The 20,370-nt window shown below is 45.0% G+C and overlaps 1 protein-coding gene across 5 annotated transcripts in view; it reads left to right on the top strand.

The window, feature by feature from the left end:
* The window catches only part of Sntg2 (syntrophin gamma 2), a 216,196-nt gene that overhangs the window by 109,462 nt on the left and 86,364 nt on the right, over positions 1–20,370 (top strand). For all 5 annotated transcript variants that reach the window (XM_021643987.2, XM_060366668.1, XM_021643988.2 and 2 more), the window contains 2 exons: positions 8,773–8,864; positions 18,035–18,162. In XM_021643987.2, coding sequence (XP_021499662.1) covers positions 8,773–8,864; positions 18,035–18,162 — 220 coding nt within the window. The remainder of the gene's footprint in view (positions 1–8,772; positions 8,865–18,034; positions 18,163–20,370) is intronic.

Genomic DNA, 20,370 nt, shown 5'->3' with positions numbered 1-20,370 from the left:
AGGTTGACCTCGTATTAAGTATACAGCCCTGTCATGCAAATGTACCTTTCAGAGTGCCGACCATGATGGGGCAGAGCTTGTGATACTCTGATGTACTTCATCCAGGAAGGTCATGATAAATATCAAACCTAGAAAGAGCCCTTTACTGAGCACTGTTTGTGACTTTAACTTTTTCTCTATAGCTGTTTACATTTAACAAAAAGCCCTGCCCTTTCTTTGGGGGGCAGTGCAGGTATGGGCTTTCTGTTGGATGCTGTCTTCTACTTCTAGGAAAGATATCAAACACAAGGCTCAGCCTCCATCAAGCTGACTTTTTGCTCCTGCAAGTCGGGGAACAGCTGCTGATAGCGGCAAGAACCTGTCTTCCTTTCCACCCTGGCTTACTCTCCCCTCCATCTTCTTGCAGGAAAGGGTGACTCCTTCTCCCTGGTCAATAGTGCATGCTCACTCACTCTCTTTCTCTTCCATCACAATAACCATGTTGTCAGCATCTCCCTTATTTGGTGTGTAAGTGGCCTGGTGCTGCTCCTGAGGCCTGGTCAGCTGTAGGGTCTGACCATGCTATACCCATTTCATACTCTGTCAGAAAACCCATTAGACTCAGACCTTCTTTCTAGCCTCATTTCCCTGGGATCATTGAGGCTGTCATCTTCAAGAGACTGCAGGGAGTCGCCATGGTATTTCCTATTCGTGGAGAAATTGGTACCTCACTCCTGTACAGACTCATGGTTAGGAGTTGCTACCTGCCCTGTATCCATGAGGATTACACCCTTGTGAAATGGAGAAGAAGCTACAGGTAACACGTTCTTGAGGATCCAAGGGTAACATGGAAGGGCTTCATCTGTAGATGGGAGGATCCCAGAGTAAGAAGAGTAGATACCAGCAACAGAGCAAAGACGAAAGGGAAGATCATAGCTCTCATTGTGGAATGCACTGAGGGATGCTAGGAATGCTCCCGTGTGCACAGAGACAGGGGTGTGGCGATGCCTATCGTCAGTCACTCAGAGACACTGGGGGACTGCAGCTTCCCTGTGTTACCACACATCAGGATAAGGATTCTGATGGTGTGGGCAGGACATGAGGAGGTGATGCAGGACTCAGTACTTTATCAGTGTTACCAGGGAGGTTTGAAATGAAAGAAACAAGAGTGATAAAATGAGGGCAGGATGATGGGCACTATTCCCGGTTGGGTCAGCCATTACAATTCAATCTGCCCTTCCTTGCTCGATGGCCACTCAACTTATAGGGTACACCAGGGACAGAGTGGATTGAAGTACAGAAACCAAGGCAAGAGACAAGCCCTCAAATCTGCCTCCACTGATCTGGGGACAGCAGATGTTGTGCTGGGAAGGGTGCTGGAGGTGACAGATCTCCCTGAAGGAATCGCCTGTACCCAGGCAGCCAAACTCTTCACCCAGATTGTCATGTCTGGTGCCAAGATCCAGTGGCTTAAGGATGCTCAGGGGCTGCCTGGAGCAGGCAGTGGGGGTTGGGGGAACAACAGCGGGACTGCTGAGAATAGCCGCCACTCGGACCTTGCTGCCTTGTCCACTATAGTGGCTGTGTTCCCCAGCCCCTAGCTGCCCAGAATGCCTCCCTCCACCTCAACCACTCTGTGAGTCACTTCAAACTGCAAGCGGCTAACAAGAACTAAGACCTGAGGATTCTGGGGAGAGCTAGCTCCCAGTATATGGAGGAGGGGAGAGACTGGCATGGTAGGAGTGGGGGCTGAGCTGAGGGAGCCAAGAGAGAAGGACTAAGCCAGAGCCTGCCTCAGTGGCCAAAGAGTGAAGCAGATAGATTCTCACACCAGCATGGGACTCCTTTGCCATGGCTCCCCCTTTTCCACTTACTTGGTCCCTTTCTGTCTCCCTCTCCTTCCCATCCTCTTCTGTCACTTTTTTAAATCTCTTCTCCCACCATGAAATTAATTTCTGTCATATTTTTTTGGTCAAATATAATTAAGAGAGTCTCACATTCCCTTCTTCTCCTGTTTTGTCACCATCCCAACCTTTCTTTCCTTTTTTGGTCTTCATGAATATATTTATACGGACAGAATTAAGAAAAATAAATTGATTTCCCCATTCTCTCACTTTCCCCATCTTATCTCCCCAAACACCACAGAATTAAAACTTGAGAGTCCCCCCCATCCCCAGAACACGTATATATTGTTTATTTGAGATTTGTGCCATAGTAACAGACACAGCATTTAATTGCACATACAGATGTTTGCTGGGTTCACTGCAAATTTTATTTAATCTGGTCTTGTTTGGAGAATTATTTGGGGGGAGGTTGGTTTTGTTTATAAATATAAAAAAAGCAAAAACATGTTGCTGGACATCAAAAAATGAGGGCAGGACACACAGAGAGAACAAGAACACAGTAGAGTGATAAAAGAGGGCAAATATGAAAAAACGAGGGAAGAATTATAAATAATACTTTTCAGCATTTCCTCTTCTTGGCCGTCAACTCAGAGAATGAAGTCAGGGGCAGGTCTTGGTAGTTGGGAAGCTGAGTCAGGAAATATGCCTGTTGGATGTAGACAGAGGTTCCTTAGCAGGATGTGAAGTAGCCGTGTGCCTAACAGAATAGGGTACAGTGGTGGGCAATCCTATTGCTGTGGATGTGGTGACACGTGGACCATGAAGAACAGAAAATGTCTGCCCTCTCTGAAATTCCAGGGGAGGACTGGGTTTAAAGAAGAGGTGTGCATTTCTCAATGGCCCAGCAAAACACTGGAGAGAGCCCAATAGCAACCCCACATGGGGGAAAGAATCCCAGGGTCAGGCACAAGAGTCAGGGCCCCACTTGTTCATGCACTCAGGAGTCCCACAAAAATATTAAGCTAAGTGCTCTAATATGCATGCTGAGGACCGGGTGCAGGCCCTTGTAGGCCCTGTGCTTGCTTCTTCATGCTCTGTGAGTAAGTGCATTTGCACCTTGCATGGTTGGTTTAGAGGACCTTGTTCTCCTGGTGTCCTCCATTCCTCTGGCTTTTACACTCTTTCTGTTTCTTCTTCCATGGGGTTCTCTGAGCTCTGTGGGGAGGGATTTGATGTAGCTGTCTCACTTAGACTCTCTCTCTCTCTCTCTCTAAGCATCACTCCTAACAGATCCTCTACCTACCAGACTGATACCAAGCCTTTAAGCACATGGTCTTGGAGGCACATGTATCCAAACCACATAATGATGGTGGAAATTTCTGAACTGGAAGTGATGGAGGGGGTTTAAGGCTGTGTACAGGAGAGGCTGTATCCACCCCCAGCACTGTTGCCCACAATGTAGGAGGTTGATAATGGTGCTGGACATTTGTTTCCATCTCTTTCTTGCACAAGTAGAGTGCATAGCAGCCTACCCCCAGGCAAGTGTCTTTCACCTACTGTGTGGACCTAACTGTGTGCTCTGAATGCACCTGTGTGCTGAGACTGAACTTGAGGAATAGGTAGAACCTGGCCAAATGGACAGCAGGAACCACATAGATGACAGGACACGTACATAGCATTTCTTACCTCCTATTAGAGGTTGGTAACCTTTCTGGCTAGAGAGAGATGATGAGTGTTTGGTGGCTGCCAACACTGGTGGAATGGGAAGAGTAGACCTGAGAGCACAAAGATTTCAACACCTGTTTCTTGAAAAGGAAAGGTCACCATTTCCCGTGAAGGATACAAGAGCCCCTCATACCCAGGAACTTTAAAGTAGCTTCCATTCAAGGCTTGGCTGGAATCTAACGGCTTGTCCCCTAGCCTTTAGTTAGCTAGGAACTCATTGGACCCCCTTCTTGAGGACCTGTGCAGAGCTCAGCCTCTGTGAATGGACCCTCTTGGAACTCCTAGACACACCACTGCTCAGGCCAATGCCGAGCTCCAGGGATAGATGGCAATTTTTCCATTAATTCTATAAATGTCCATTCCCCTTTTATTTTGTTCTTTACAACCTAAAGCTGTTAAATCTTAGTATCTATAAAACTTTAAACACAAGGGCCATAATCATTCCATAAATCCATGCAAAATGGCCTCTGGTGAATATGGGTCTCTGAGGTAAAATTGCTTCTCCCTGAGCAGACTCTGTTGGGGTGCTTGTTTGTCTGAAGCCAACATCTGTGCTCTAAAGTGGTGATTGCTGATGTAGAAAAATTTCCAACGTACTTGTAAAGAAAATGTCCATTTCAGCATTTCTTAAAATGATATTAATTAAAAAATAAATACCCAATGAGACTTAGTGAACAGACCTGTGTATTTTTTCCAGACTCTCGGACACTTGATGTTTTTACACAGATAGACTTTGCATATTGCTTAGTATTTCACTGTGTCATATGCCATCACCACTGATTAAATGTCTTAACGCTCTACTGCCCAAAAAGGTCCCAGCCACTAAAAGTCACTGCTTTCTGCCTCTGTGGGTTTGCCTTTTCTGGAAATGTATATCAATGTTGTCATACAATTTGTGACCTTGGCCTTCAGTTCCTTCCACTTAGCGTGATGTTTTTGAAGTTCATTGGTGAGATAGTATGCATCTGCTAGGGATACATAGCTCTGCTTTATATGGATGTAGGGCATTGCTCCATCCACTCTTCAGCTAATGTTTCTATTTCTGGGCTGTTATGAATTATGCTGCTGTGAACATTCATCAACAGGCTTTGTTTGGACATCTTTGTTAATAGTCTACCTAGAGAAGGGGATTCTGGGTCCTGTGGTAATGCTATGTTTGGCTTAGAGCATCTGCCAAAATGCTTCCCTCCATGGCCCTGAAGCTTTGTGTCTAATCAGTGCAGTCATGGAACTTTTGACAGAATATAGCTCAGTCCCTAAAGGAAGAAATTTTAGAACTATTGATTATAAATATTTTTCTTTGTTTTTTATAATAACTATTTATAGAATTAATAATTGCAAATACCAGGCTAGGGTGATAGTTCAGTCAGTAAAGTGTTTGTCTTGAAACCATCCTCTAACAGCTGAGTACTATTCCATTGCCTGAATGTGCCACAATTTCTGTATTCACTCTTCAGCTGAGGGACATCTAAGTTGTTTCCAGATTCTGGCTATTACAAATAAAGCTGCTATGAATATAGTTGAGCAAAAATTTTAGGCAAATGGATGGAGCTAGAAAAGATCATCCTGAGTGAGGTATCCCAGAACCAGAAAGACACATGTAGTATATACTCACTTATAAGTGGATATTAGCCATATAATTTAGGCTGAACATACTAAAATCTACAGACCTAAAGAAGCTAAACAACAAGGAGGACCCTAAGGAGGATGCTTAAATCTTACTCAGAAAAAAAAAAAAAAAAAAACAGGATAGACAACAGATGTAGAAGAAAGGGAACAAGACTGGAGCCCACCATAGAGGTCCTCTGAAAGACTCCACCCCACAGGTTATCAAAGCAGATTCTGAGACTCACAGCCAAACTTTGGGCAGAGCACAGGGAATCTTTTGGAAGAATGTGGAATATAAGGACCCAGAGGGACAGGAGCTCCACAATAAGATCAACAAAGCCAAAAATTTGGGCCCAAGGGAGCCTGCAGAGACTGATAGACCAATCAAGGACCATGCATGGAGAGGACCTAGACCCCCTGCTCAGATGTAGCTGATAGGCAGCTCAGTCTCTGTGGATCTCCAAGTAAGGGGAACAGGGGCTGTCTCTGTCATGAACTTAATTGCCTTCTCTTTGATCACTTCCCCCTGATAATGCGGCCTTGCCAGGCCACAGAGAAAAAGGATCCAGGCAGACCTGATAAGACTTGATAAGCTAGGGGCAGATGTCATGGGAGGAGAAGTAGACTATGGTAAAGGCATAGAGGGGAAGAGGGAGAGAGTGTGGGACTGGGAGGAAATGAGTGAGGAGGCTAAAATCAGGATGTAAAATGAATAAATTAAAAAAAATAAATATTAAAAAATATTTTAAAAAGAAAGAAAACATCCTTAGAACCTAGATTAAAACAGCCAGGTATGGGGAGACACAGTTGTAACTCTAGTTCAGGAGAGGCAGAGACATGGGGCTTCCTGGGGTTCTGGAGAGGCCCTGGTTTAAAATACAAGGTGGACAGCACCTGGAGAAGGACAGATGAAGTTGTCCTCAATCTTCAACACACATGTGCACACACATGCGTATGTACCCTTCCACACCCATACGTCTGCTCACAAATAGACATGTTCTCCCTGCACACATACAAGATACACACACACACACACATACATCACAATTGCTAACACTGATATGCTGGTAGTAAACAAAACAATATTGGCACTCTTCAAATTTTTCTTTGGGGATACAGAAGAAGAGATGACAGTCACTGAGAAATTAATTACTAGGAATCCACTGTATACAAAGGACTATCAATTTCAAGTTTCCTCTCTCACTACCCATAGCCTCCTCAGGCACACACTTCCAGTGGCATTTGTTGCACGTCTCCCAGAACAACAGCAACACCCTTTGGGTTTTAGGGAGGTATAGACAGTTTAAAGTGTTTTCATCATTCTCTCAAATAATCAAATAATGACAGGTTGGTTCTGGACATAAATGAAAGATTTTGAAAAGCATCGCATGGACTGCCCTAAAGTGTGACTATAAATGTAAATTATAACAACAATAACAACAAAACCAACTATGGGCTACTGCAAAAGCAGCACTCTGTAACGGGCTGGGGTAGACTGCACGAGGCAGCAACTGTGTGCACCTGGGGGAGCAAATGAACAGCTACGCTTAGTTGTTTGTATGGTTTGTGTTTAAGGAGGTAAACAGTTCTCACGCCTCCCAGCACATGTAGGAATACGGTGAAGTGTTTTTGTCATACCCGTCCTTACAGATACGATGTAGGCCGGAAAGGCGCACTGGGCTGTGTGTGTTCCGAGGAGCAGAGGTGGACTGGGGAGGAGCAGTCAGCCTCAGAGCCTCCTTGCCACCTGTGTGCTCCCAGGAGGACTGACAATTCACCGCAGTCCTAGGAATGAGATGGCATAGTCAGGTGCTGAGCTGCGGGATGGGGTCCTGCTTCTCTGTTCCCTTCTCACTGTCTTTTCCTGGGGGTGGAAGGGTGGGGAGAGGACCTGCCTTCCTGTTTCACTCTTGGCAGCATTGCATGCTCACCATCGTTTGCAGCTAGTCGGTAATAAGCAAGCCACGGTGCTGTCCTCTGCACTTCTGCCTGCTCTCCAAGGGCTCAGAAGGCCCAGTCTCAGGGCTGTCTCTCTGCTCATGGTTTCTAGAGGGCTTCTTATGTGCTGCCAGATGTTCAGCCTCTCTGGGGGTCTGTCAGGAAGGCAGTGGTGCTCAACCATCTGCCTCTATGAGATAGCACCACGAAAATGGAAGAGCTGACCCATAGGATCTGCCCACAGTGTTTCTATGCAGGAAATAACGGTGCTGGGAGCAGTCAGAGAATACAATCTTTCTCTTGGTGCTGCCTTTGAGAGCTTGAATGAATAGCCCAAATAACCTTGGGAATGGCCCCAAGTTTCCTGAGCAGTTCTTTCTTTCTTTTTTTTTTTTTTTCATTTTCTTTGTTTTAATTGTTTTTATTAATTACAGTTTATTCACTTTGTATCCCCCCTGTAGCTCCCTCTCTCCTCCCCTCCCATTCCCATTCTCCCTCCCTCTTTCCCACCCGTCCCCCTCCCCGAGTCCACTGATAAGGGAGGTCCTCCTCCCCTTCCCTCTGATCCTATCCCATCAGGTCTCATCAGGAATGGCTGCGTTGTCTTCTTCTGTGGGCTGGTAAGGCTGCTCCCAGCTCAGGGGGAGGTGATCAAAGAGCAGGCCAATCAGTTCCTGTCAGAGACATTCCCTGTTCCCATTACTATGAACCCACTTGGACACTGAACTGTCATAGGCTACCTCTGTGCAGGGGTTCTAGGCCATGTCCATGAGTAGTCCTTGGCTGCAGGATCAGTCTGCTGCAGGAAAGACCCCTGTGCCCAGATCCAAGAAGTCCTGAGCAGTTCTTAATGGATTTACAAGTCTAACTTGATTGTTGAACTGTGTTGTCTCAGGGTTGTTCTTAAAGGGGGTTGGGCTTATTAGACACATGTAGCCTCTGGACTAGGTCAGACACACTGTGGGTGAGCCTTTCTGTGTTAGCCCTGGGGAAATCTTTGTGAATCAGATCATCTCCCATAATAGTGGGACACTTAGCTGTTAAAAGACACAGTGGGAAGATCTCAGTACCCCAACTTGTGAAACTATGATGGTTATAAATAATAATCATGCCACATTTTTTTTGCTGTTTATACAAGTAAATTCACTGCAAGTGTAAACAATATTCAAATGAACTTTAACTTAGTTCTTCATAGATGATGATGGTGATGGTGGTGGTGGTGGTGGTGGTGGTGGTGGTGGTGGTGTGACTGGTGCAGGGTTACCCTTCCTGTGACTGCATTGTCCACATTCTCAAACTGCCTGTCTGCAGCAATGAGAGGCCCAAGAGTCACCCACCAGTCAGCAGCTCTGAGGAACTATGCCATAATAGTGGAATGGGATGAGCATCTGCCAAAAGGCTTATGGTCCTATTGTACGCACAACCCTGCTCTGACCCTGATAGTGACTTATGACATGACAGGCAATTAATTGCTCTAAGGAGTGTTGATGGGGAAACCAGGTCCTAGGAAAGAGATGGCAGCCCAGAGAACCACCCCCCTGCTGTTCCCCATCCCTGAGATGGACCTAGCAATGGACAGCTGGCTCTAGCTGTGTGCTCAGCCATTTTACGGTCATATGGTCATAGGTGATGGGGTTGAAAACTACATCTGGAATGAATACCTCTCATTTTGTTTCAGGGTCCCCGGGGCCATCCAGTGACCACAGCAGCAGGGCCTCGTCACCTCTCTTTGACAGTGGCCTGCACCTGAATGGACACTGCAGCCACACAGTAAGCTCGTGCAATCCCCTGACCTCATAACTTGGGAACCCCAATCCCAAGGGCCCTTGGTTGCGGGGAAAACTGTTCATGATCCAACAGAGGCACCTGTAGATGTTCTGGGAGAAACGATGAAAATGGGAATTCGAGTCGTTTCTGTTGGCATTTATTTCCATGAGGGTCTTTGGCCTTATGTCCACTGAGACACCATAAACCAGTAGTTCATACTTGCATGGAAAGCAAACACTATTCTTCATTTTGAGATATAAAATGAAGATTTCAGGTGATCTTCACAAGAGTCTCAAGTTTTTTTCAGGAGACTTCCAGAAGACTTGCATGAAAGGGGAACAGTGAGAGTTTATTCCCAAATTCATAGAAAACACCAAGGAGGCATGAACACTCTAGATTTGCCAAGAGGCCTAACCCTGTGTCCTCTCTTCCCCTATCCTAAGACCCTAGAACGGAGCAAAGGAAAGCAATATCACAAGCACCAGTGCCTGCTGCTCTGAGCGTGCCTCCTAATGCTGAGGCCAGCTTCCCTCTGGGCAGGTGGGCTTATTCTCCACGACAATCTTGGTGCAAAAGTAGAATCGTAGCATCCCACAGTTGGTTTAATAGTTTGCCACTTTAATAGCAGATCCTAACCACGCTCCCACATCCAGGTAGAACCCAGTCTGGGTTACATGTGGACAGCTGGCTGCGGGAAGTTAGCAGAGAGAGGCAAATGGCTCTGGCGGCTGTTGTTCTGTGTTACCCTGGACTCAGGAGTACTTGGTGAACCAGGACGCTCACAGAGTCAGCTCTGTATCTCTAACATCTCCGAGGAGCCAGCATAACCTCGGCTTTCACAGTTGAAACTCTGCTAAGGTTCACAAAGCATTTGTACCGTAGACTGCACTTTGGTGCTTGCAAACTGCGCTGTGACAAAGAACCCGAGGTAGAAATGTTAGTCCTGCTTCTTGCAAGATGCACCTGAAGCTAGAAAAGACACCTAGCTAGGAGCATGCTCTCTGTATGGGAAGACATGGTTGATGACCGTTTCGGGGACCAATTTGGATCACAAAAGTAGGGAAGGAGAGGTGAAATATGGCTGACAGTGGCATTCTCCTTACATTCGACAAGACAATAAAACCAGAAGGTGAATAATCACTGTTGTAAAACTTACCATAACATAGACAGTAAGGAAGCTGAGAGATAAATGGCAAGATTGACAGAGCGGTGGCACGCCCCTTCCCTGAAGTGAAGCTGGGAATATCTGTTTTCCAAATAAGAAATATGTAAGGTGTACTATGAATAGTGCTTAAAGGGGGCTGGAGTGCTTCCATCAAAATAACCCATCATCTCTGACATCAGGTAGTTACCTTAAATTACATACTGACAGCAATCTTCGTTACCTGGTTATTAAAAAACGCTTCTTAAAAAAAATCACTCCTCCTAAACTGGGGGAATTCAGTGCAAACTGTTAAGTCTGGCTTGTACTCATCTCTCACTCTTAAACTCCTGATTCCTGAAAACCCTTAGTTTGTAATTCCTTTCTTGGAGAGTTCGAAGTTCAGAGGCCCATGTTGTATTTGGACTGAGATACAACCTATAATTTGACTATACCTTATCCATATTTGGATCTTACAGGAAAAAAGTTGTGCATTAGAATCTGGTTTTGTTTTCTTTTTAAACACAGTACAGATAATATGTATCATTTTCTCCATAAAGTGAGACTGATTTCTAAAAGTCATATAAACAATTATATTCAAGCAATTTTATTACTTTTCTCTTCACTGAGACAAAATGCCTCAGAGAAATAACTTCCAAGAAGGGAAAGTTTATTTGACTCGTGGTTTCAGAGGGATTTCAGCCCATCATGATGGAAAGGCAGGGAGGGGTTTGTGGTAGATGTGCATGCTGGGGGGTGGGGGTGAAGGGGGTACCTCTCACCACAGCAGACCAGAGACCAGAAACTGCAGGCCCACACCTGGGTTGCAACCTTTAGATATTTCCTTATTTACCCTCTTAGCCAGCAAGACCCCGCTTCCCGAAGATCCCAGATTCTTCATAGCGCCCCACAGGCCAGGGACTCAGAGCTCAAGGCAGAGTACACATTCAACCTTCAGCATCCATTCACATTTAAAATGACTGTGTTTTTTTTAAAAGCCTATATTTGAATGAGATAAGGATGGCTTCCAAAATCTGTGTTTGGAAGAGCAGAGTGCAGATGTCCAGATAAAGCTGCTGAGCAGAAGGCACATTCCTTTTCCAGTCATTCTCTGCATTTTTAGTGTCCGCCAGGCATCACAGGAGGGGCCAGCTTCCTGCTTTCTCATCTCTGTGTGAGTACGTGGGTGCAATTATGTTTGAATTGATTCCAGTGCCTCCAGCTGTTAAAATCACCTTTATCAATATAGCCCTTGAACTTGCTTCCTGTTCTGGATGGTTTTCCCCAGATTAATAATGGGTGCTGGGGTGGTTAGGAGTTGGGGAGCAGGCTGGTTACCTGACATGGTAATTCAGAATGAAATTTTATTTCTTGACACAGAGTATCCTAGCCTAGCTGTTGTCTGTCCAGTTGTTCCTCTCCAGAGGAGAAAAATCACAAAGTCACTGTTCACAGGAATTCTGGGAGGAACTATCAGACTTATCTCTCCTGTATCCTCACTACTGCACAGAAGCAGAGGCTGGAGGTCTGTGCTTGCTGCCTGTCTTGCAGCAGAGGTACCCTTGAGCACTGTTTGCTAACTTAGCAGCTTCTTGTTGTTCGGGACAGCTCAGGGTCTGCACACTGTTCTTTGGCAGAATTGCCATGGCACTGGTGCCAGGCAATCTTCTGTGATGGTCCATCTGAAGTAACACTTCATGGAGGCTGGGGTAGGTGCCCATCTAAAAGAGGCCTGTATCATAAGGAGGCTGCTGTAGGCTGATACAGAAGCACAAAGAATTGGGGCTCATCTCACGAGGACCCCACAGAGAAGGGAGTGTGACTGTTCAAAGTTAGACTGGAACCAAGTTTGGGATCCAGATCCTAGAAATAGTGCAAGAAAGTGAGAGTCTTAGTGGGTCAATAGTATTGACTTTCACATGCTATCTGCAGGAGCCCCCAGACCCATCTACAATGGCTCAGTCAACTGCCTTGCTATCACACAGAGCATGATGCTAACAAGTTAAGATAGAACAGATGTGTTTTTGCTCCCTGCTTCAGAGGTTTCAGTCTTCATCCTAGCAGGAAGCTTGTGCTAGGATAGAACTAAGTTTCTCATATCATGCTGGCAGGATGCAGAGCCAACACCTGGCTTTCTACTTTCTACACTGACTTTCTACTTTCACCTTATTATGCCATCTCTACCTTGCCTATGTGTTGGAGCTACTCACATTCAGAACATCCTCCCTTTAGGTAGCCCTCACTGGGAAACACACACACACACACACAAAAACACACACACACTGTGGTATGTTTTATTTATCTCAGACCTTTTCAATTAATTTAACAGTCAAGATTAGCCATCATTCCAGGTGACGTCAGAGCTGTGTTTTCAGGTCTGTAAAGGAAGAAAGGTGATAGGTGAGCAAGCCATTGCCCTATCCTGACACCCCATGGGTTTTCCTAGAAGGTACCAGGACTATTAGGAAAGCTGCAGAAGGCAGAGATCCGCTGTCAGCAAAGTGTTAGGCAGCATAGACCTGCACCATCTTGTAGGACCTGAGGGCCCATCTGTGACTTGCTTCCTTATGTGCACAGAATGTGCTTTAAGTACTGGTTCTCTGTCATGAAACGTGAACTGTGGCAAGCACTCCATGCTAGTTGCCACTGGAGAGCTGCTGTGGAGTTGTTTTGAGTTAGTGGAAGCTCCTGCCCAGTATAAAAAGCAAGGAATTAGCTTATTTTATACACTGCATTTAGAAGTGGGCTTCAGTTATCAGTTATCAGTTTTCTGTTATCTGTTGGGGAAGTTGCAGACCCTCTTTTTTACATCGATGGCAGGCACAGGTTTCTGGAGCTCTGGCCAAAGTTCCATCTAGATGCAATGGACCTACTGCTCCAATGGCAAGCCGTGCCTGCCACTGTGCTCTCTCCGCCATCATGGACTGTGCTCCTAACTGTGACCCCAAATAAATCTGCCCTCCCTTAAGTTGTCAGGTGTTATTCACAGTTACAACACCACAGTCTTCCCCTGTAACATTTCAGGTCCCCCACCCCTCCCAGCATCCCTCCCCACCTTTCAGACCCAAAGCAATGGAGCCAGCCGTGAACCATAAGCCCTGAAAAGAGCCAAGATAAATTATTTCTTCTTTTTCCTGGGTATTTCATCACAGCAACAAAACAACTGACACACCTCTCAGCCATGAGGAAGAAAGCCCTGAGCATTTTGTGTGCCTCCTCAGTCCTCTCCTGCAGCAGAGCATAATAACACTTTGCTAAGGCAGGTGGAGATGGTAGCAAATCCACCATTCACAGCATGGTTCCAATTCAACATGGTTTACAGTTTAAACCCCTGTTCACAAAAAACACCTCTGTGGGCATGAGAGCAGAACAGCTCTATGCCTTTATGAAGGCCTTGGCTTTGCAGTCACTCTGTTTTGTTTTTCTGCAGCCAAAGCTCAAGACCACAGGTGTGGGAACACAGAGTCAAGGGGGGTAGGCAGAGCCAGATGTCCAAGGATCCAGGCATGCAAAGGGCCAGTGTTGGTGGAGCCAGATGTAACTGCCAAGGTGTATACATGGTCAGGTGTGCACAGGCTTGATGTCCACAGCCCATTGTGTACAGAGCTTGTATTGACAAGATGGGAGTCCTAGCAGCTACCTCTTCCATGTCAGTGAGTATTTTTGAAGTTTTTTTTTTTTTTTCAAGCTTAGCAGAATAGGGCTGCCACACTTTGCATTGTTTTTCTTTTAATCAGCTGTTATTCTCTCTGTGTCAGATGCTAGAGCCCAGACAAATAGATGTGGTAAAGCTAGCATGGGCTGTGAACACGTGAGGTAAAGGAAGTATCTGAGAAAGCAGTGGGCATCTCTCTCTCTGCTTTCTGAGGGGTTCCCAGACAGACCTGGACACTGTCGCCTGTAATCTCGCACAGATATAAGGTATAGCAGTAGTTGGGAGTTCTCACAGAAATCTCTTTTTAATACTTCTCAGGTGCTTATAGATGACAGCCCCCTCTACGGACGGAGTCCCCATGGGAATGGTACTGACTGCACAATCAGAGTGTCTTACAGCTTTCACTTTCAACCAGGGCTTTCCCGGGGTCATCATTTTCTCTCCGCTGTGGCCAAATATTGCTCTTTTTTTATCATGTTTGCGCAGTTTTGTTCTCTAAAATCTCATTACCAAGGGCCCACAGCCCCAGCAGGATTTGTGAGGATGGAAATGGCAAGCTGAGACCCACAGGCAGGTTTCTGACTGCCGAGCAGCCATTATTATTTGAAATTGAACATAAACTGTCTGCACAGCTAGAGACAGACTCTTATCCTAGGGTTTAGTGATTATTTTATTGATCAAAACGTCCTTTAAAAACTGAAATCATTCCATGGTTACCTGAAAACAGCATTGAGATATAGTGCTCCATAATAAACTTCACGTAAGAAGTATACACACCATGTCAAAAGCCATGTTGGGGCATTCTGTTTGTGTGTTCAGACTGATGCTTATTTTGTTTGTGTTCAGACTGACACTTCAAATGTACTCTTCTTGGTAGTCGCTACTGAGGAATGAATTTTAAAAACGTTATGTCAGGATATCCATAAACCATACCTTTGGCAAGTCCTCACTCAGGTGCCGAGTTGGTGCTTTTAAATGTTGATTTTTATGGGGAAAAAGCATTATGAGAGAAATTGTGGAGCTTCACCTGTGTGCTGAGTGGTTTTTTGTTTGTTTGTTGTTTTGTTTTGTGGGGTGTTGTTGTTGTTGTTGTTGTTGTTTTTTCCAACATCTGAGTGTGGCAGGAAGTCACAAACTGCATTCAGGTGAAGTAAGACAGGACAGGGCTTACTGGCAAACTGCTAGATGTCATCTGGCTCTATTCGCTTGTGGCTTTTCCAGCCAGACCTCAGGAAATAGCACCTGATGCTCATCTCCAAGATGAAATCATTTTAAATGTTGTTAAGAATTGCATTTTATTCTAATGAATGGAGCAATGAGTTAAAATTTATTTACGGAATCATGCTAATGGCACACTAAAGGGTGCTTATGCAACTCACAAACATGGGAAGATGGAGGTAAATGTCTTTCTTGAAACAGAGCAAAGTACAAAAGGAGTAGAGGTTGCCACTCAGAGTGACAACTGCTACCAAGGCAGCATCCCACGTGCTGGACTAAACTGCAGTGTCAAGGTAACGTAGCTAGTTAAAGCAGAGTCCAGGGTCACAGTCAGTATCAATAAACTGAATGTCAGTGAAGCTGGCCTGAGGGCTTGTCTCTGAGAAATTGCCTATGTGGTGTATAGGCACAGTGAGGTTCTCAAGTCTATATACTACATGCTGTCAGACATAGACATGGATTTAAGTGGCCAACCCAGGCTTCCTGTGCCGTGCTATTCTCAGACAGGAAGATTCCAAATGACAGGAGGTGGCAGTTTAAAAAGCATCAAGCTGCACAAGGAAAGGCATTTGCTTTCAAGCAACAGGAACCAGGTGGTTGAAGACTGCCAGCCCTCACAGCAAGGCAGGTGACAGGAAAGCACCCCCCAAGGGGGTCTGTGTTGGGACAATGGAAGAGAAACAATGTCCTATTCTGCTGATGTCAAAAGGCAAGGGGACAGGTGCAGATTTCTGATTCAGCTGGACTGTGTGACAGAGCGGAAATAACCTACCAGGGTGTCAAGACAGACAGAGTCAGGAGAGACAGGATCTCTGTTACCTAGCTGAATCCTCAGACACAAGTGCATAGGGAGAAGGCTGCTTGGGGCAAATGTAGAGGAGAGAACCAAGGGATCAGGGACAGAGATGTAGCTGTCAAGTGGACAGCTTTGAGGTTTCTCTGTGCTTGGAGCAGAGGAACAGTTGACTCTCTGGGCATACAGCTGAGTACCCAGAGAGATGACGCCTTAGAGGTTTACCTTTCCCATTACAGTTGCCGAATACGTCAGGAGTTCTCATGCTGTCACATCTTCTGTCATGATGCTTTGATGTCAGCATCCTGGTAGATAAATGTCTCTAAATTGCTCATAGAAGCCACTGTCTCAAAGTGAAGAATATGCTTTTGTCAGCAAGGAGGCAGGCTCAGGGTACCATCTCATCTAATATGGGTGAGTGTCACTGGTTCGCCCTGATGTAGTTGGACATGAGATTTGTACAAATTTAGCCTAAAGAATCATAATTATGAACCTAGTGTTCAGTCTTCTGGATTCCCAGGGTGAGAAGAAAGTCTAATATATTTTAGTTAATCCCTATGTGCTATGAAGAAAAGCACATTTCCAACAGTTACTATTCTTGCTATCACATTCGTCTTTTCACCAACAAAACCTGTTTCCTGCTTCCTGCATAATTATTAGAGCCTGGTAGCTGATTGAGAATGCAGAACAGGAAGTCTGGCAGGGCCCCTCTGGTGTGTGACCCTTTCAGTTACAATGCAAGGAAGCAAATCCAATTGTTCCTTTGTAATTATTGTATCACAGCTGCTGTGCCTGGTGTTTGTGGATTTGTACCTCATTCTGGTCCTCGCTTCCCTAATAAAGTGCTTTATTTCATTAAGCAATCTGCAAATTGGGGCGGGCTGGAGGGCTACATCTGTCTGCTTAGTGTGGCTGGCCCCAGAGGCTCTTCAGAGCCTGTTTTGGAGGGTGCCCACTCTGCCAACGTCTCTCCACACCAAGTCCCTCAGTTTTCTTAGAGCTTCCTTGTGCCTATTAACAGTGCCCAAGGGTGAGCTTCCAAAAAAGTTAGTGCCATTTCAAAGTCTATGAGTCTCCCCCACCCCAGCTGCCATGCCCAAGTCCTAGCCCACATGGGAGGGTACATAGGTCTATGCACAGCCCAGGGTAATGAAGCTTTTCCACAAGCTCATAGCCTACCTTCTTCCTGTTGTCAGAACACTTGACTTCTCTCTACAGCCGCAAAGACAGATAGATCTCTTTGGTCTCAGGCCCAGGCAAGTAACTTCACTAAAACCAGACCTGAGTGGTGAGGCTCCTGGCTCAGGTTCCCAGGGTGACCCTCAAGGCTTATCTTCATCTAGACATCTGAGACCAAATGGAGAAGACACAGAATCTGGGCCAGATTGATCTCAAGGAACCCTCTCTCGAGAAGGGAGATGGGGAGAAGGCAGAATGTTCCCCACTCCACAGTGACTCTCAAAGGGAGAGGCATAAATGATCAGGTCCTGGGTTAAGAGTGAGGGAGTTCTGTTCTGTGGGCTTCAGATCTGTCCCTGGACCCCCTTCTCTCTCATCAGAAGCGCCTTATACTCACAGCTAAGTGGCTTGTCTGGCTCCCTAACCCCTGCCGATCTAGGGACTTGATTAGTTTGTTGTTTAGTCTCATTATGCCAGGTTTCACAATTCTTTTAAGACGTGAATTATAAGGATATTTTATGAGGCAACTTTTACCCATTCTATTAGACAAAGTTCTGCCACAGTTTCCTTTAAAGGTACCTATTGTCTGAGGCAGAAAGCCATGACTTTGAGTATTTCCAAATACTGAAAATTAAATGAGAAGAACTAGTCACTCCCTTAGGGACTGTGTCCCTTTCAGGTCAAGGAGCGGTATGACTTCACAACTTTCTGAATGTCTAACAAAGAAAATCAAAACCCTCCATGCCTGACATTGGCCTAGAAGTATGTCTCATGACTGGAATTCATTTGATATTGGTGGAAGCAATTTCATTTTTGCCCATGTTACAGGATCTCTGACAGCCATCAGCTCACCTCGTTTTGACCGACTTCCTCCTAGGGTTCCACAATTTTAAGTTAAGGAAGATCTGTCACGGTATGAGCTCCTCCTCCAAATAGTTCTCTCTCCCCTCCCCTTTAGCCTCATTCCTTTTTACACAAAATGTTTTTTAAAACACATTTTAAAAGCTTTTATATTTAAGCACAAGTGCCGTTTCTCAACCTCTGAGAAGTTATCTTGAATGCCTTCATCAGTGGAAGTTGGCTGACCTGAGATTTGTGGGAGGGATGCCTCAGCTGCTTGCAAGCCTCTCCAGAGGACAGCGTGGTGCCTGGACCCGTGAAGACTGACTCTTGCTTATTTTGCGCAGGCTCCATCATCACCTTCCTCACCCATAGCTAATGAACCAAAATATGAGAAGCGTTGGCTAGACACCTTGTCAGTCCCTTTGTCCATGGCTCGGATCTCCAGATACAAAGCTGGGACAGAAAAGCTCAGGTATGTGACCCACTTTGGAGCTGGGGAAAACATGAACCTGACAGTGGGGGGGGGGGGGCGGCGGCGGCATTGAGCTCAATGCTGTGGGGAAATCTGGCAAACCCCATGTTGTGCCCCTTCCATCACTGCTTTAACGTCTGACAATACTGTCCGCAAGCACAGGGGCTGTCACCACAGGGCGACATTTGTGGAAGTATTGAAGGCCAAGAGAAAAGAGATACAGAAGCAGTTGGAGTGGCTGGTGTTATTAAAACAAACAAGCAAAAACTGTTTTCTCTCTCCTAGCAAGAGCGATTTGTCAATGATCAAGAAATACTCTAAGAAGAAACAATGTCTTCAGCTTTAAATATCAACAGGATAGGCTCAATTATAAAAGACTGTAAGCTTTTCTAAATTACAAGTAGATATTGCAAAGCCATATAAACCCAGGGACCCTCATTTTCTTCATTAATAAAGTAAGAGGCTTAGGCCAGCTCTGGGGTTCAGTAAATGCTCCTAGTTTGGAAGCCCTGTTAATTATGTAGTTTCAAGATGCATCCATGAAGGCTCATGTGGCCTTCTGGGTGAGCTGAGAGGCCAGGGCCCATGGCTTAAGTTTAGAGACAAACCAGGTACAGGACAGTGACCATCTTCAGTCAGCAAAGGCAGAAACATACTGTTGAAAATTGGGCCTTGTCTATCACGAAGTTTGTGTGTGGTTCTGTTTGATAATGGTGTGAGTATAGTGTAGGTATGGAACTGTACCACGTGATGAGGGGCGTGAGCATACATGTGTTTCTGGGCTTCTTCTTTTTTTATTGACACATAATGATCTATGTATTGGTGGGGCTCAATGTGGTATTCCAATACACACAATATTGATGATAAAGTTGGGGCAATTACATCAAGACTGTTTGGTTAGGGGTGGAGAGATGGCTCAGTGGCTAAGAACTTATACTGTTCATCCAGAGAACTTAGGTTTGACCCCCGCACCCACATTGAGTATTTTATAGCTGCAGCAATTGGGAATCCAGCACTGTCTTCTGGCTTCCACAGGCAACTGTGCTCACATGCACGCGCCCCCACAGACTCTCCATACACATATGCAATATTTTAAAATGAAAACAAATCTTATTTGGGAAATGTGGGAGGAAATGGGTGTAGGTACCCACAGAGGTCAAAAGAGGGCACCAGATCATCTGAAAGAGGCATTATAGGCAGTTTTTAGCACCCAGTGTAGTGTGTACATTTGATAATATTAATCCATGAAAACTCAATTTGCTTTTTTAATTTCCTTTATCAGTGTTTTATAGGTTTCAATAACTACATCCTGAACTTCCTTAAATTTATTCCTATGTTATTATTTTGCAAAGGGCATTATGACAAAGGGGATTGTTTCTTTTAATTTCATTTCATCCAGTTTGTTCCTAGGGTTCACAAGCACTACTGGTTTATGTATATTGATTTTGTATCTTCTAGCTATAGTGAATTCACGTGTTCGTTTGAATGGTTTGTATGTACGTGTGTGTATGCATATGTAAAGTTACTGTGGTGTCTCTGTATATGAGATCAAATAATCAGCAGAGACAATTCCATTTCTTCTTTCCTTTATGTATGTGTCGATTTCCCTTTTGTCTTGCCTACTTGCTGTCTAGTACTTCCAATACTGTGCCAAAGAGCAGCAGTGAGAATAGAATGCTTCTCTTGTTCCCAACTATAAGGAAATTTTCATCATTTCATCCCTGAGTATGACATGTGCTGTGAGTCTTTCACACTCCTTGGTGTTGTTGAGGTAAAAATCCATGCTCACATTTTTGAGAATTTCTTTTTCTTATGAGATGGTTTTGAATTTTGCCAAATGTTTCTTCTGTATCCATTAAAACGGTCATGCATTTTTACCCTTCAATTCTTTTGGCCTGGTGTGTCATATTTATTGTGTGTGCTTCACTCTCCTTTCATCCCAAGGACAAATTCCAGCTGGCTACATAAATGGTCATTTATTATCCTACTGAAGTTATTAATGTGCATGCGTTCCTCATAGTTGTGTTCTTTTAGAGTCTTTGTCTGGCTTTGGAGTCAGACAAATGGTAATGATAGTCATTTGAAATTACCATTGACATGTTCTGTCTTTTTCAGTTTTTGAAAGAGTTTGAGAAGTGTTGTTGGTGTTTCTTTTTGAAAGTTTTATAGCACTTACTAATGCCACCAGGTTCTCACATTTTCTTTGAT

This window comes from Meriones unguiculatus, chromosome 1 (assembly GCF_030254825.1).
Source record: "Meriones unguiculatus strain TT.TT164.6M chromosome 1, Bangor_MerUng_6.1, whole genome shotgun sequence".
NCBI lineage: Eukaryota > Metazoa > Chordata > Mammalia > Rodentia > Muridae > Meriones > Meriones unguiculatus.
This window is presented reverse-complemented; position numbering and strand designations above follow the sequence as displayed.